General features: G+C 50.6%; 1 protein-coding gene across 1 annotated transcript in view; it reads left to right on the top strand.

Annotated features, from left to right (window-relative positions):
* The first annotated feature begins 1,235 nt into the window (after positions 1-1,235).
* VIPR2 (vasoactive intestinal peptide receptor 2) overlaps positions 1,236-17,730 on the top strand; it is a 60,188-nt gene continuing 43,693 nt past the window's right edge. The window contains exons 1-3 of the mRNA XM_076006237.1: positions 1,236-1,250; positions 2,063-2,162; positions 17,083-17,190. Of these exons, the coding sequence (XP_075862352.1) occupies positions 1,236-1,250; positions 2,063-2,162; positions 17,083-17,190 (223 nt within the window). The remainder of the gene's footprint in view (positions 1,251-2,062; positions 2,163-17,082; positions 17,191-17,730) is intronic.

Raw genomic sequence — 17,730 nt, 5'->3', positions numbered from 1 at the left:
CTGCTGCCTCCCGCGCTGCTGACCTGCTGCGGCTGGCTGCTCGCCCCGGTGAGTGCGCGCGACCCCCGCCCGCCGCCGCATCCCCCGGCCCAGAAGGGCGCGCAGCTCCGGCCAAGCCTCGCCCGCCCCCCAGCCCGAGCGCGGGGCGCCGGGGCCCGGGAGGGGAGCGGGTCGCCTCGGGCGCGGCAGACCTCGGAGCGCGGAGCCCCGAACTCCCGACCCCGCGGGGCCCCGGACTCGGGCCGGGAGGGTGCGCTCGCTGCCCGCGTCCCGTTGTCCCGGCTGCGCCGCCCCGGGGCACAGCTCCTGCCCGAGCCCTGAGCGCTGAGCGGCGGCTCGAACCCGGGACCCGCGCGGGCCTCCCACTTGAGGGGCACGTCGGAGTTAGCTTTGTCTCCGTCCCCGGACACGTCCCCACCGCCGCGCACTCACCCCGGTTAGTGCCCGTTTCAGTGCGTGTTGGAGGGACGTGGCGCGGCCAGAGGAAGTTTCCCTTTGGAAATCCTGTTTTTAAAGAGCACCGAGGAAATGATAAGCTGAAGTCTGTTAAATTAGCGCATTGATACATTATGTAGTTCTCGACAGTTATTCCCTTTATTTGAAAACTTAAAAAAAAAAAAATTTGAGCCTTATTCCTTGCTGTCCTCTCTGCGGACCGTGAGGAGCGCGGCGAGTGCGCACATCTGGCGGCGCGTCGCACGGTGCCACCCACCGCTCCAACCCTGGGCCGTTCTCGGAGAGCGGCCCCTGCGTGGATTTCGGTCTCCGGAGGGCCGAGCCCCTCTCGGTTGGGAAACGCCGGGTCTGCGGGGAGGCCCGGCAGGGAGGCCGGGCGAACTCTTGCGCGGAGGGCAGGAGGGAGGCTGGGCGCACCGGGGCTGTTATGGTTAATGCTGCTTTATCTCTAAAATGCCCTAAAACAAGTCATTGCGCTGCATTCCAGGAGTCTTAGCTATTGTAGTGCCTTTGATGCCTTAACAAATAATGTCCCTAATTCTGAAGTTTAAGGCACTGACTGTCCACATATGAACACAGAGTGCCCGAAGCCAGGGTCTCTGCCTGGGCGCTGTCCATTGGGGATCAGGAACCACAGACCCGGGTCCTTCCTACGCGGAGGTGAAGTGGCAGAAGTATCCAGGATTAAGCTGCTTCCCTTAATTCTGCGAGGGCATTTATTCCTGGCTGAAATTCCGATTGACTTATTTCAGTGGTAGGATAACTACGCACAGGTGGCCATGGGCTACCTGCGTGTGAGTCTCTAGTTACTGCTTCTCAAAGTCTGGTCCGACTGAAGGAAAGAGAGATGGAGGGGGTGGGGAGCGAGACCTCTCAGGGCAGCTCCTGCGTGCAAAGTGGATACTGGGGGTGGGGATGAGGGAAGGGAATGCTGGACCTTGTCTTCTTGACTGAAACGTGGTTTTGTCATGTGCTGTGTTAACAGACCATATTAAGTGTTAATACTTAGGTAGCATCTGCAGCTCCTCTGCCAGTCCTGTCTGGGCTGCCAGGATGTGACTGTCCCCTCTGCCTCCCCGCTCACCCGCTCAGCTTTTCTGAAAAGCTCTTTCACAACAAATTACAAAGTCAGAATGAGCACGCTTTTATCTACATTCATAGAGTTAAATTTTGAACATGTGCTGAAGCTGTAAAAATAAGGCTGTTCTATTGTGAGCCGCGTGGAGCGTGCAGTTGCTAAGAACGGCCTCAGGGAAACATGTATGTGCTTGATCAAATCAGGGCTGTGAAACCGAGGACTCTTGAATATTGACAGATTGTTGGGTTAAAGAGCTCTATTGCCTGTACTAACAACACGCAATGTATTATTGGTTTATTTTCCTGCTTAGAAAGAATATTCCGTCAAGTTTTATATTTGTTTTACAGTACCTTTACAAAGTAAATACTGCAGTTTGTTTGTTTTTTTAAATAACCATGCCAGAAAAAAATGAAGGTAATTGCTTGTAAATGAATTTCAGTTAGGATGGTTGTTTTTGTAGAACTTTTGCTTTACTTTCCTCTTATTGTGGAATTTTTAGTTGTTTGTATTTCTTTTAACTTTGAACAGGTGAATAGCATTCACCCAGAATGCCGATTTCATCTGGAAATACAGGAGGAGGAAGCAAAGTGTGCAGAACTCTTGAGGTCCCAAACAGAAAAGCACCGAGGTAAGGCGGGCGTGGTGCGCACGGCGGCACTTGTGCATGACAGGCCCAGGCGGACGCCTCACGCCCTCCAGTAACGGCGCTCTGGGCCACCGTTGTGTCTCTTTTAAAAAGGTCACTTTGCTCTGTTTGTTAATGAGCTGCTGGTCAAATGCGTGTAGTGTTGTCTTGTGGGGTCTTCACACACACCTTTTAAAAGAAAACCTTAATTCCTAACAAATCGTTCAAACCAGTTTCCATGGTTTGAAATAACAGCAACAGTTACTGAAATAATTCCATGGCTTTGTTACACTTTGCAAAAGCAGCTCCCGTTTTCCAGGGAATAAGTAGTTATGTGAATTCGTGCATTTTAAATTCTTAGTTACGTCACAGATGATTTTTTCCGGCGAATGATGGTGGAAACTTAACAGAGAGCAAACGGGAAAGCGGGACTTGTGAGCTGCTGGAGACAGAGCTGTTGTGGAGCACTGGTGGTTCTTGCCGGTCAGCAGGAGGCCTGCTGGGGTGGCGGCGTGCACTCCAGCCAGGCCGGCTCACAGCCTGTTTGCAGCGCAGGGGCCTGGACGGCACCCAGTCTGTGAACAGCACAAAACCCTCGTCCTACAGCTTTCCCTGCTTTCTGTCTCGATTTTATCCTCTTCAAAGAAGGAAACCAGCACAGTGTGGTGTCCTGCAGAGGGCCTCAGGCTGTGGGCTCTAGCTAGGCCAGCCCAACAGACAGAACGGGAGCCATGCGAGATAGGCGGGCCTTGCACCTCCGCAGGCAGAAAGAGCAGGGCGAGTTGAGCAAAGGCTCGAGACCTCCCCTGCTGGGTGCCACTGGGAGACACGTTACTGCTTTCTCCTTGGACATCTTCTTGTGGGGAAGGCTCTTACTTTCAACATTTGCCCTGCAGGAAAAATGTCCGTATCTGACCTGCTTCACCTTTCCGCCTTGCAGGAAGTGCTTGGTACGGAGCCTGCTGCCCCTCAGGAGGGGTAGGCCCTGGCCACTCTCTCTGCAGAGACAACCTGTGTTTTTTCTTCCCTTTGAAATATGCATGGCTCAAATGCCAGGGATATAAATAGTAGTGAGTTACCAGAATGAGGATGCCACAGGTGACGTCAGCCAGGGGCTGCCCGCTGCCAGGGCCAAGCGAAGGCGTCTGACCGGATGGACCAGCGGGTCCGCAGGGCAGTTGCACCCACTTGCCTCAAAACCAGAAGGGAGACGAGACACTGAGGGTCTGTCGTGGTCACTTGTACATTCCGCGGGATTAAGAAATGGGTGTGAAAGAGTACCAGAAATGAGAAAAAACCTAGTTTTTAATTCAGTTGAGGTAATTTGTGTAAGTCAGACATGGACAACTTGTCTCTTTTATTACACGATGAATCTAAAAAAAATTAAGTAAAATGCTTAACAGATCCAGACAGCAGCCAATTTCAATTCAGAACTCTTACAAAGGATTCACTTTGTAAGCTCAGGAGGTATTTAGAGCTTTGTGACTTAGCACTGACTCATGACTAAGCTAAACCTAATCTTGCCAACACACACCTTAGCGCTCCGAGCCTAACATCCAGCCAGCCCTGTGCAGGCGCAGGTGGGTGGGCGGGCGGTCCCGGCCTGTGCACAGGTTGATGGGAGCCCTCGAGGCTTTATGTTGTTTAAGCCCAGGTCTGGAGGGGCTGTCACCGTAGGTGGGAGGAGCAGAGGTGGCTGCTGGGGGACGTCCCGCAGAGGTACTCAGCTGGGCCAGGGGTGGGGGACAGTCAGCGGAGGGTCAGGCCATGCAAGGTGCCTGACTAAAACATTTTCTTTTCTTTGATGTTTTTTAAACAAAGATGCTGAACCGATTCTGTCTGTGTGTCAGGAACTGTGAGTGGTTTAATTGGGTTCCCACTTGCAGGCTGACAGGGCAGCCCCACGGTTTCACAGGCTTCAGGAGATACCCAGTGTTGGGCCGGAGTGAAACACTTGCCGTTCACAGCGCGGCGGGCCCCCTGCTCCCCAGTCCCCGGGACGTTGACGTGGTACGTGTGTCACGCCTGAGGAGCCCAGGCTTAGGAAGCCCCCAGTGTCAAAATGCCAGAACCCGGCAGCCTTGTTCAAGAGAGGTGGCGTCGGGTTCCCCAGGTCAGCCCGGGACCCGCGCCTGTCCCCCAGGGCTGCCTGCACACAGCCGTTGGGAGAGAGGCAGTCGCGGGTGAGAGCTGCCTCCTCACGGGACACACTCACAGCGCACCACCTCCCTCGGCCAGGAGCGGCGACTTCCGCGCCGGAGGTGAATGCCCTCCTTCGCTGCCCTGTGCTTGCTGCCCCTTCCTGGTCACAGCTCACGTGCCTTGTCTTGGTCCCACTGCGTCGTCCTTGAGCAGAGAGACGGCGTCTTGTTTCCCGTTGTGTCACCCAGTCTTACGTGGTGCTTGACATCTAAAAAGATGCTTTAAACGCTTTTGATGAACAAAGTCATGAAAATTCTCGAATTAGCAATTAAGATCTGTGCACCCAGAACGCTGCTGTTCGGTGACACACGGCGAGAAACGTTTCTGCTCCAGCCCTCCCTGCCTGGGCCGTCCTGGGACCTGTGTGCACGCGTGCACTCCAGCACACACGGTGCGCCCTCCCCGCTTTTCTCTGTGCACCTGGGCCGTCCTGTGACCTGTGTGCACGCGTGCACTCCAGCACACACGGTGCGCCCTCCCCGCTTTTCTCTGTGCACCTGGGCCGTCCCGGGACCTGTGTGCACGCATGCGCTCCAGCACACACGGCGCGTCCTCCCCGCTTTTCTCTGTGCACCTGGGCCGTCCCGGGGCCTGTGTGGACGCGTGCACTCCAGCACACACGGCGCGTCCTCCCCGCTTTTCTCTGTGCACCTGGGCCGTCCCGGGACCTGTGTGCACGCGTGCACTCCAGCACACACGGTGCGTCCTTCCTGCTTTTCTCTGTGCACCTGGGAGCTACAGGACGATGCACGTTTGCTCTAGTCTGCATCTCGCTCTTATTTTGCTGCTATGAACGATGCTCTCGTGACTTTTGTTAATGGGAGTGAAATATGTCACTAGCATGTGAGGGTTGACTCAAGCCACTGATGGTGGGGTTGGAACGTACTTCTCACGTGACCGAGAACATCCTTTCTCATTTCTGACGGCTGTGTCACGTGGACTATAGTGAATCACATCCCATCGTCACCCAGCCTTTTCCCCCTTGCTCCTCTTTGTACCGGAGGAAGGCTGACAGTGCTCACGCGTGTCGTGAGGGGAAACATCCCTCCCCGGGGAGCGTCCGAGCCCTGGCGTGTGCTGCCGTGCCCACAGCGCGCCGGTCCCAGGCTGGCGCGGTGCCGTCATCTCCCCTGCGTGTATCTCGCGTGGCCGGTGGCAGGGCTGGTCCTGGTCCCTGCAGACGCCCCAGTGAGACCGGCGTGGACAGACCCGCCGTGCTGCGCTCCCCAGTCTGCACCACGGTGGGGAACCCCCGGTGGAGCCCGGCTCGGTGCAGGCCAGGCTGTCTGCTGCCCGTGTTGACAGCGTATGTGCCAGCGTGTCTCACACGGCCCAGGTGCCGTCCTTTCCGTTTTCTCTCCGATGTCAGTGGGTCACGTTCTGGTCTGGGTACAATTCGGGCAGATGACGCCAACAGCTGGGTCTTTTATTTCCTTTCAGATCTTTTCCAACTAGATTTCTTCTAAAATTTAACACGTGATTGCCACACTATAAAAATTTTTTTTCCCTTGGGGCCGCAGTGTTTTATTACTAAAATAGAATAAAAACTTTGAAAACAAAAATATCCTTTCTAATTTAATGAAACATTTGTTATTTTTTATTGTTTTCTGTGAGTTGTATACAACTAAATCGTCAATATTAGTTGTATCAATAACAGTAAGGTCATCAACAAGTAAGATTTTCAAGAACTAACTGCAGAGTTTTGCCCAGGGGCCTCCCATCACATAACACATGTGCCACAGCGTGGCAGCGTGAGTTGCCTGCACACCTCGTGGCCCCCAAGGTAAAGAGACGTATGACTTACACAAGCTTCATCAGGCTCCGGGCTCAAAACAGGTGTGAGTTAAATACAACTCACATGGCAGTTAACATTTTAAACTCTTATAATCAGTTCCTAGTCTTGGATGTTTAAATAATCAGTAGCCGTTTATTGGATATTCTGAAAGTAATGCCTTTAAATTTACTTTGTATAGGAAATAAAGCTCACTGAAATAAATTCTACCCTGAATAAAACTTTGGTATCTAGAATCGTGAAGGATTACGAACAAGAAGTTTGTTCCCAGCAGGGGAAGCAGGCACACCTGCTCGCTGCTGTTCCTGTTTGCAAGAGTGGCGCTGTCGCTCGGGGTGGCTCTGTCAGCTATTTTGCGAAGTAGCCGCTGCCGGTCGTGTCAGCTGCTTCTCCTCCTCCTCCGTGAGGCCAGGCTCGGTCTGCTGGCAACTGGACGCGCCCTCTCCCTGGCGCAGGCCTCCCTCTGCCCCGTCCTCTCCTTGGTCCTCGCCTTGGCATCCTGGAGGGCTGATGGCGTTGCCCACCCAGGCAGCTGCTCCTCTGGACAATCGTGGCAGTAACAATTCCAACCAGCCTCACTTTTTGTGACTTTGTGTTGTGTGCCCATTTCACCTCCTTTGTTTCCCAGCCATGGTTTTTACAGCTTGGTGTCGTTTGGGGCTCCTCTTTGTCTTGGGCACGGCCTGTTCTTCCTGCACAGGGACAGCTGATGCGGGGCTCTCGGGAGGCCCACACCTGGGCCGCTCCACGAGGACAACCCACACGCACAGCTCTCTGATCACGTGTGGCCAGGCGACGTCTCAGCGTCTTCATGGGCGGCAGCGCTTGTCTGGGGCATGTGCCCACTGCAGCCATTACGGGGTGGACGCTAACGTGTGCATTTTCACGTGACCCTCGGATTCCTGGTGGCTCTTGGTTTTGCACGTTTTTTATTGTTTGTCACCATGCTGTGAATATTTGTCCCCTTCAAAATTCACGGTGACATTTAATCCCTAATGTAGCAGCACTGAGAGGTGGGGCCTTTCAGAGCTGATTGGGTCACAAGGGGTCTTCACAGATTTGGGGTTTATCACCAGAGGGGACCTCGTGCCTTAGAAAAAGAGGAAGAGAGACATGAGGTGGCAAATGGGCGCTTGGCCCCCTGGCTGTGACACACCTCAGGGCTCTGTGGAGTCCCCACCAGCAACAGGGCCCTCAGCAGATGAACACCCTTGACCCTGGAATTCTCAGCCTCTGTAACTGTAAGAAATAAATTATTTTTCTTTATAGATTACTTGGTTTCAGATATTCTGCTAATAAGCAACAGAAAATGGACTAAGATACTTGGGCAGGTTGGAGCTCTTCCTGGACAGGACTTGAGGATTGAACCTCTTTGTCTGCAAAGCAAGTTCCAGGGACTGCTGCAGATTCCTCGTGGCCGGGTCCTCTTTTCTTGAGTGCTGCCTCGTGTCGTGGAAGGGGTGAGAATGAGCCATCTGTGGTCAGTTCCTAGTGCACTGGCTGATTCTCTCATTCGTTAATTTTTTCAGCAGGCTCTATTGAGCACACACAGGTGCAGGGTGATGAGGAATTGATCAGGACATGGTGCTTCCCTTGAGGAATCCCAAATCTAGTGATTTTCTAGCCACATCTTCGAGGGCAACACTTTGGGGTTAGCAGGGCTGATGGTGCAGTGGCCATGATTTGCCAGGAAGTGGGCTGAGTCTGAGGACACAGGGCAGGGGGTTCTGAGGGGACCCTGGAGCAGGAATGTGCAGTGACATTGGTCTGCAGTCAGAGGACACACGACAGGGGGTTCTGAGGGGACCCTGGAGCAGGAACATGCAGTGACATTGGTCTGCAGTCAGATGACACAGGGCAGGAGGTTCTGAGGGGACCCTGGAGCATGAACGTGCAGTGAACATCAGTCTGCAGTCAGAGGACACAGGGCAGGAGGATCTGAGGGGACCCTGGAGCAGGAAGGTGCAGTGACATCAGTCTGCAGTCAGAGGACACAGGGCAGGGGGTTCTGAGGGGACCCTGGAGCAGGAATATGCAGTGACATCAGTCTGCAGTCAGAGGACACACGGCAGGGGGTTCTGAGGGGACCCTGGAGCAGGAACATGCAGTGACATCAGTCTGCAGTCAGAGGACACAGGGCTGGGGGTTCTGAGGGGACCCTGGAGCAGGAACATGCAGTGACATGGGTCTGCAGTCAGAGGACACACGACAGGGGGTTCTGAGGGGACCCTGGAACAGGAACATGCAGTGACATCAGTCTGCAGTCAGAGGACACAGGGCAGGGGGTTCTGAGGGGACCCTGGAGCAGGAATATGCAGTGACATCAGTCTGCAGTCAGAGGACACACGGCAGGGGGTTCTGAGGGGACCCTGGAGCAGGAACATGCAGTGACATCAGTCTGCAGTCAGAGGACACAGGGCTGGGGGTTCTGAGGGGACCCTGGAGCATGAGTATGCAGTGACATCAGTCTGCAGTCTGACAAAACACGGCAGGGGGTTCTGAGGGGACCCTGGAGCAGGAAGGTGCAGTGACATCAGTCTGCTCAAGTAATAAATTCACAGTGACGGAGGAGTAAGGACCTGCTTTGTCTTAAGGCAGAGATGGGGCAGGAAAAAGTGGGCGTGAGCCGTGCAGTGAAAGTGGACTGTCTAACCCTAAGCTGATGCCAGCGGGTACTCTGTGACGTGTCGCAGCCCTTCGTGCCTGTGGCTGGCGTTCAGTCTTGGTTCTGGTTTTGCCACTGACCCTGCTCGTTCCATCCCATCGCCCCGTTCTGGGCACGGCCGCCCCCCTCCTGCCCAGAAAGCCGCCTCCCCCGCCGTCCTCCCAGCCACTGCCAGGCAAACCACCGGCTCCACGTCTGGGAATCGCTCCCTGTTCAGCTCTGCGTGCCCCTTCACGTCTCGGCCGTGTGTGTCTGTCGCACGGTGAACATACCCTTGTGCCTTAAGCGTGTACATTGTCACCTCTCCTCGTAGGTCGTCCGCCCCTGAGGTCGGGTGGGTTTGGTGTCCCAGCCTCACAGCAGCACGGCCGGCACCAAGGGGCCCTTCCTGTCTGGTGGGGTGACCGGAGGAGCCAGACGGCCATCAGGGGACAGACGGCCTTTGGCCGAGGCACCTCAGGCCGTGTTGGCGAATGAGCTGGCACAGGCCGACAGGGCCACGCGTGGTCCAGTGGCAGAGGAGAGGGGGCACTCGACTCTAGGGAGGTTGCTCTAGACTCTTGCTGTTAGCCAGCATTTTGGGGGTGCCTCCAGTCTTAACGCTGGGGAGTCAGTCGTCCACCACTCCATCTAGGTGAGGAAGTTGAAGCTCAAAATGTGAGAGAATTTTCCAAGATTCTCATCCAGTTGGTGGCAGACCCCAGGTCTCTGGATGCCTAATCAACTGTTCCTTTTCCAAAACCATATTTAGTATGTTAAGAGACAGAGAGGCATGTTTTAGCAGAGGGCTGTCTTCCTCCCTAACGTCTGCTTCAGAGTTAGGGGAAATTCCTTTGAACATCACAACATCCAGTAGCTGAGATTTTGTCTAACCATTTTCCACGTTTATTTTCATTTTTTGCATGTTCAGCTTGTTTAAAAAGATAAACTGAGGCACAGGAAAACATTTCTAAGGAGTTTACTCGACGCATAACAGTTTGTGAATCTGCAGCTCCAAACCAGAATGTTTCGGGAGCTCCACAGGGAATGTGCTGGGCAGGCTTTTATAGGACGGAACAGGAGCGGAGCAAAGAAAATTCGGTTACAGTCATACAGGAGCCGCATTTGGTCTGTCCTGTTGGAAAGGCCCTAGTAATATAACTATGAGTTTGTTGGCTTATGGTGGGTTGAGTTCAAGTTCTGTTTTACGTTGATATAGGCATTTTCAAGAAATAGGTTGTGTTTATGTCTGCAAATCCAGCAGGCTGAGGTCACTTGGGAGGCCCCACTGGCTGTGTCTGTCCAGGGACTCCCAGGCCAGGGCTCCATTTTAATTTGGTTCAATGATTCCCCCCGTCTGGCCACACTTGCATCGGGCTGGGAGTGTGACTAAACGGCACAGCGTCACTGTCACCACTGCTGGCATCGTCACCGGAGGGAAGGGGCATGCAGACGCTGACTTGCCGGCACTTGCATTGGGATGTCAGGTCACGAGGTCATCGTTGTTCAAAATCGCATCGCCATCATGGGCTTGGGCGATCGGGTCACTGAGTTCCCAAGTCGTCCGGTCCCGATGGCAATTGAGGGACGTGGGACTGGCCGCTGGGGAGAGTTTAGGGCCTGAGAGGACACGACATGCTGGGGAGCTGAGTGCAGAGACTTGGGAGAGTGATGGGCAGGGACTGGACAGTTCCCTGGGGCAGAAATCCCCCGAGCCCAGGTTCAACCAAGCGAAGGAGCAGCGCCTCTCTGATGAGGGACTGTGTTTGAGCCTTTAAATTTGGGCCACCAATTTCTTTTTTTTTTTTTTAATTTAATTTAATTTAATTTAATTTTTTTATCTCAAATTCTGTGGGTACAAATATTGTTAGGGTTACATATCTTGCCCCTGCCCCCCTCCCCACCCCGCTCTGCCAGAGCTTCAAGCGTGTCCAGCAGTCTCCAAGTGGTGCACCCTGCACCCACCATGAAAGTGCGTACCCTTCCCCTTCTCCCCCCTTCCACCTGTTCACCTCCCATTAACAAAAGAAATATTTTTTTAGACATTTTGGTTACAGTGTGTTTCTTTGCCTCTTCCTAAAAAGGGATAGAGGTAATCCTTCCCCCCTACAATGCTCATCATATCCTTAAGATGTGGGTCTCCTCCCCAGATCCCTGTTGAAGACTACAATTTTTTGAACACCATAGTTTTAGTCTGTCAGTACCAATTTGATGGTGAGTAGATGTGTAGCCCATTTTCCAGGTCTTGTGTCGTCTGGCTTTGTATTACGGGCTTAAGCGTAATCCAAGATAGCATAAACGTGCTAGCTCACTATCGTTTCTTAGGATTGAGTAATATTCCGTTGTGAGTATATACCACATTTTAGTTATCCATTCATGAATTGACGGGCACTTGGGTAGTTTCCACGACCGTGCAATAGTGAATTGTGGTGCCATAAACATTCGGGTGCAGATGTCTTTATAATAGATTGACTTGTGTTCTTTTGGATAGATGCCCAACAATGCTATTGCTGGGTCGAATGGTATTTCTATTTCTAGTTGTTTGAGATATCTCCAAATTCTTTTCCACAAAGGTTGCACTAATTTGCAGTCCCACCAGCAGTGTAAGAGTGTTCCTGTCTCTCCACATCCTCGCCAGCATTTGTTGTTTTGGGATTTCTTGATACAGGCCATTCTCACTGGGGTTAGGTGGTATCTCATTGTGGTTTTGATTTGCATTTCTCTAATGATTAGAGATGTTGAACATTTTTTTATATGTTTGCAGGCCATTATTCTGTCTTCTTTGGAGAAGTTTCTGTTCATTTCCATTGCCCATTTCTTGATGGGGTTGTTTGATTTTTTTTCTTGATTATTCTTTTCAGTTCTAGATAGATTCTTATGAGACCTTTATCGGAAGTGTAGAGGGTGAATATTTTCTCCCATTCTGTGGGTTGTCTATTTATTTGCTCTAATGATCGTTTCCTTGGCAGTGCAGAAACTTTTTAATTTGATCAGATCCCATTTGTTTATTTTTGCTGTGGCGGTGATTGCCTTGGGGGTCTTCCTCATAAATTCTTTGCCTAGACCAATATCTGATAGGGTTTTCCCAACATCTTCTTCTAGGATTCTTAAAGTTTCATGTCTCAGGTTTAGGTCTGTTATCCATCTTGAGTGAATTTTTGTGAGGGGTGAGAGGGTGGGGTCCTTATTTGCTCTTCTGCATATTGCTAACCAGTTTTCCCAGCACCATTTATTGAAGAGAGAATCTTTTCCCCATAGTATATTTTTGTCTGCTTTATCAAAGATTAGGTTACTGTATACAGATGGTTTGATCTCTGGAATCTCCGATCTATTCCAGATATCAATGCTTCTGTTCTTGGGCCAGTACCAGGCAGATTTTACTATTATTGCCTTGTAGTACAGCTTGAAGTCAGGAAGACTGATGCCTCCCAGTTTGTTCTTTTTACTTAAGATTGCTTTGGCTATGCGTGGTTTTCTCTGGTTCCATACAAAGCAAAGGATTATTTTTTCTAGATCTGTAAAGAATGCTGGTGGTATTTTGATGGGAATTGCATTGATTCTGTAGATCACCCTAGGTAATACTGACATTTTAACAATATTGATTCGTTTAAGCCATGAGCATGGTAGATTTTTCCATCTGTTTAAATCATCTGCAATTTCTTTTTTTAGTGTTTCATAGTTCTCCTTGTGTAAATCTTTTGTATCTCTCGTTAGATATACTCCTAGATATTTAATTTTCTTTGGAGCTATAGTAAAGGGTATTGCGTTTTTGATTTGAGTTTCTGCTTGATGGTTTTTGGCATATATGAATGCTTCTGATTTGTGTATGCTGATTTTATACCCTGAAACTTTACAGAATTGATTTATCAGATCTAGGAGTCTCTTGGATGAGTCCATGGGGTTTTCGAGATATAATATCATATCATTGGTGAAGAGTGAGAGTTTGATCTCATCTAACCCAACTTGGATGCCCTTAATACCCCTCTCATGCCTGATTGCTATAGCTAAGACTTCAAGCACTATGTTGAATAGGAGGGGAGAAAGTGGGCATCCTTGTTTAGTTCCGGTTCGAAGGGGGAATGATTTCAATTTTTCCCCATTTAGAATGATGTTAGCCATTGGTTTGTCATAAATGGATTTGATAAATTTAAGGTATGGGCCGTCTATGCCTATTTTGTTAAGGGTTTTTATCATAAAGGTATGTTGGACTTTATCAAATGCTTTTTCTGCATCTATTGACAGAGTCATATGGTCTTTGTTCTTGACTTTACTTATAAAGTGGATTGCATTTATAGACTCGCATATGTTGAACCAGCCTTGCATGCCAGGAATAAACCCCACTTGGTCATGGTGAATTATTTTTTTGATGTGCTGCTGAATTCTATTTGCTAAAATTTTGTTTAGGATTTTTGCATCTATATTTGTGAGGGATATTGGTCTGTAATTTTCTTTTCTTGTTGCATCCTTTCTTGGCTTTGGTATCAAGGTGATATTGGCTTCGTAGAATGAGTTAGGAAGGATACCATCCTTCTCAATGGTGTGGAACAGTTTCTGTAATATAGGTTTATTTCTAGCTTTTGATTTAAAGTAAGATATGGAAAAAAACAATTTTTAATTTATTAACATAAAAACAACATTTTTATGAATAAGAGCACAAGCGCCTCCTTATACCAAGAACTTATATTTTGAAGTACTATCCAGGCTAAGCTGTCCATGTCAGGTTATATTGCATGAAGGAAATTCAAGGTATTGTTTTATGAAAACAGAGGAAAAACAGAAGTTAATACTTGGAGGGAATTGTAATCTTAGTGCTGAGGGCAGAGGGCAGCTAGCGTGAAGATTTCTGGATTTGCGCCGGAAGTGAATGAAGACACAGTAGCAACCTGGGGGGTTTCCTGGGGTGGTGTATGAATGTCCTGGGTTTGTCCAACGTGTTCGGGGGCCTCTCAATGCCCTGTGGAGCAGCAGGCATGACATCTGTCAGTATGTGGGCTTCTGTAGCGATTTTTCTGAAGTTTGAAGTCATCCAGTTTACTTTTGCAGGGCTCAGGGAAGGGGAAGTTTTAGTTTTAGTGAAACTAGGAAATTTCAAGGTCCTGCTACCAGGCGGAAAGCAAAGCTTCAGGGGAATGAGCAGGACTGGCTAGTACACTGTAATTTTCTTTCTTTATTTCTTTCTTTTTTTTTGAGGCAGAGTCTCACTCTGTTGCCTGGGCTAGAGTGCCATGGCATCAGCTTAGCTCACAGCAACCTCTAACTCCTGGGCTCAAGTGATCCTCCTGCCTCAGCCTCCCAAGTAGCTGGGACTACAGGCATGCACCACCATGCCCAGCTAAGTTTTTCTATAAATTTTTAGTTGACTAATTAATTTCTTTCTAATTTTAGTAGAGACTCGGGTCTCACTCTTGCTCAGGCTGGTTTTGAACTCCTGACCTTGAGTGATCCTCCTGCCCCAGCCTCTCAGAGTGCTAGGATTACAGGCGTGAGCCACCACACCTGGCCAAGCTCATTTTTTAAAGCACCTTATAAATAAAATCATTTTAATCTTAGCAGTTAGAGCATACATGAAATTCCTTTTACCCAGGTCTTTTATAATTTTCTGTGTCTATTCAGTTTGTCATACGTGTTTTTTTTTCTTCTGAAACAATCAGTCATCTTGCTTTAAGATAAAATTATGCTCTTTTTTTTCCTTAATGGAAACACACGTTGTATACTTTTCCTTATTAAAAACTAGTATCTAGTGAAAGTAGGAAGTACACAGTATCGCAGTTTTTAACAGCATGTGCTTCCTTGTAGCACAGGTGTGCTCACCTGCAGATCTAAGTACTTCTGGTTCCTCTGTAAGAAGCAGCCCAGAATACTCAAGCTTAAACTTCTGTGCTTTAGTCGTTTATCTTATTTATGCATGGTCTTGATATTTAAAGAACATTTACCATTTAATGTAACTTGGTGTAATTTTAAAGTTTCAAGTTTTCAAAAAGATTTTATAAACTGTTTTCAGGTAGACATAACATTAAAAAAAACTATATGTCTTCTCAGGTTATTTTTCTTGTTGACAAATTTTGTAGCAGATAACATGAGCTTATTTGACTAATCACAGCTAGGTAAAATATATGTTTTTACTAAATCATCACTATTCATACTTATTAAAGATTACTCAGTTCATGTGAACCTGAAAACCATTTGGGTGAGTTCTTTTCTGAGAAAATAATTTATATAAGCACTTAATTTTATTTAGGCCAACAGAATGGAATGCTTTAGATATTATTTCTAATGCCATCACCCAGAGGCGGAATAACACGCCATGTAGACGCCATACCTGTGCAGGCATGTGAAACCACACAGACAGACCCAGAGGGCCGGGGCTCTGCTCTGAGACCGCAGCGTGTGCCAAGGGCAGTAACGCAGACTCCTGGCTGGACCCAGCTGTGTGCCCGGCAGGCGGAGTGGCCTGTTCAGATTGCCAAAGCCGTTTGTACCTATTTGTAGAAAGGACTGTTAAGATTTTTCATTTGCAGCCGGGCGGGGTGGCTCACGCCTGTAATCCTAGCACTCTGGGAGGCTGAGGCGGGCGGATTGCTCGAGGTCAGGAGTTCAAAACCAGCCTGAGCAGAAACAAGACCCCGTCTCTACTATAAACAGAAAGAAATTAATTGGCCAGCTAATATATATAGAAAAAATTAGCCGAGCATGGTGGCACATGCCTGTCGTCCCAGCTACTCGGGAGGCTGAGGCAGCAGGATCGCTTGAGCCCAGGAGATTGAGGTTGCTGTGAGTGAGGCTGATGCCACCGCACTCACTCTAGCCTGGACAACAAAGCAAGACTCTGTCTCAAAAAAAAAAAAAGGATTTTTCATTTGCCAGTTTATCCCTAAAACATCCCTCTTTTTTCCCCCTCTGATGAGTCATTTGCCCGAGACCTTCATTTTAAAGATTTAGACGTCTCCAAGGCGGAGAGCAAGGGCGCAGCATCTGCTCCAAGAGGGCGCTGGGCGTGTTCGCCTGTTGCCCAGAGTCAGTCCCACTGGGGTTGGTGGGCTGCCGTGGGTGGCCGAGGAGACAGACGTCGGTTTCCATTTGCTCTTTCTCCTCTTCAGCCCCAGGTAGCTGCTTTTATAATAGCTCGAAGCCGTGTTCAAGGCCAAGAGTTGGATTTGGTTGCTGGGGATACTCCTGGCTCGTTTGAGGATGTGATGTTTAAGGGGAGTTGGTCTTGAGAATGGTCCCATGGGAAAGCGGGGACCAGAGAGACTGGTAGATCCAGAACAGTGTTTAGTAGTACAGGAATAGAGAAGACTCCTTTAGAGAAGCTGTTTTCCTTTAGTCATTCTGTGTACAGTCGGTCTGCAGACCAGCTGAAAATGGGTGTCATTGCTCCTCAGGCACTCGGTCCTTTTTCCCGACGCGCCCACAGATGAGGGAGTTCACCTGGAATAAAACGCCCCGTTGTTACCGCCGTCACTCCACGTCACCTGCCTGAGCCGCACCCATTTCCCCGCAGGTCCTGGGTCTGTTATTCTGGACAGCTACTTAGCTCCGGAAGGAGTCGTCCCAGACTCCCCGGACTCTGGCCCGTCCCCAACGCCCTGTCCTGCAGTGTTAGGGACCTGCGGCCTCCAGCTGGGCCCAGTCCCACCCCTGGAGCAAGGGCGCTACGTTGGACTGGTCCAGACCCAGTCTGACCTCGAGAATAGAAATTCCTCAGCGTCGGAGAGCTTGGGGTGGAGATCGTGGAGCTCGGAATCCGACCAGGATGTACCTGCGACCATCAGATGCCTTGAGAAAGCAGTGAGCACGCTGGGCCCGCGGTTTCCCACACCTGGTTGCTCACAGACCCCACTTGTGACACCAAACTGGTAAAGGTAAACTGAGGCACATGTACGTTGTTGGGTTTTTTTTAAGAGTTTATTGGAGCAAATGATAATTCATGAGTCGGGAGCTTCAAACCAGAGTGCTGCGTGCGCCCGGCAGGGAACGCCAGGGGAGGCTCTCAGAGAACAGTGGCAGAGCAAAGCCAAGGCAGCGGGAATGGCGCAGCCGCACGGTGCCTTGGCTGGTCTTTCCTGGCGGAGAGCCCCTGGTTCCGTGAGTTTGGCGGCTACTCCTGATTGGATGAGCTTAAGTTCTAGTTTTCCTTAATATAGGTATTTTCAAGAGATAGCGCAATTTAAGTTTCACCTGCGTTTGGAAAGCGAGCCAGGCTGGGGTCTCGGCCTCAGCGGCCTCACTGCCCCGCACTCCAGTGTGTGGTGCACAGCGGCCTCACCGTGCCCCTCTCCTTCCAGCCTGCAGTGGCGTCTGGGACAACATCACCTGCTGGCGGCCTGCGGACGTGGGCGAGACGGTGACCGTGCCCTGCCCGAAGGTGTTCAGCAACTTCTACAGCAAAGCAGGTACCGTGCGCCGGTCTGCGGCCCTTCTACGGCGCTCGCGTCTGCGGGTGGGGTGTTTCCAGAAGTCACAGCAAGTGGGAGTGTCTCTCCGTGGGCACCTCCCCCGTGTCCACAGCAAGTGGGAGTGGCTCTCCGTGGGCACCTCCCCTGTGTCCACGGCAGGTGGGGAGTGTCTTTCTGTGGGTACCTTCCCTGTGTCCACGGCAGGCGGGAGTGTCTTTCTGTGGGTACCTTCCCTGTGTCCAGAGCAAGTGGGAGTGTCTCTCCGTGGGCACCTCCCCTGTGTCCACAGAAGTGGGAGTGTCTCTCTGTTGGGATGTCCCCTGTGTCCACAGCAAGTGGAGTGTCTCTCCGTGGGCACCTCCCCTGTGTCCACAGCAAGTGGAGTGTCTCTCTGTGGGCACCTCCCCTATGTCCACAGCAAGTGGGAGTGTCTCTCCGTGGGCACCTCCCCTGTGTCCACAGCAAGTGGAGTGTCTCTCCGTGGGCACCTCCCCTGTGTCCACAGCAAGTGGAGTGTCTCTCCGTGGGCACCTCCCC

Source organism: Microcebus murinus, chromosome 9 (assembly GCF_040939455.1).
Source record: "Microcebus murinus isolate Inina chromosome 9, M.murinus_Inina_mat1.0, whole genome shotgun sequence".
Taxonomy (NCBI): domain Eukaryota; kingdom Metazoa; phylum Chordata; class Mammalia; order Primates; family Cheirogaleidae; genus Microcebus; species Microcebus murinus.
This window is presented reverse-complemented; position numbering and strand designations above follow the sequence as displayed.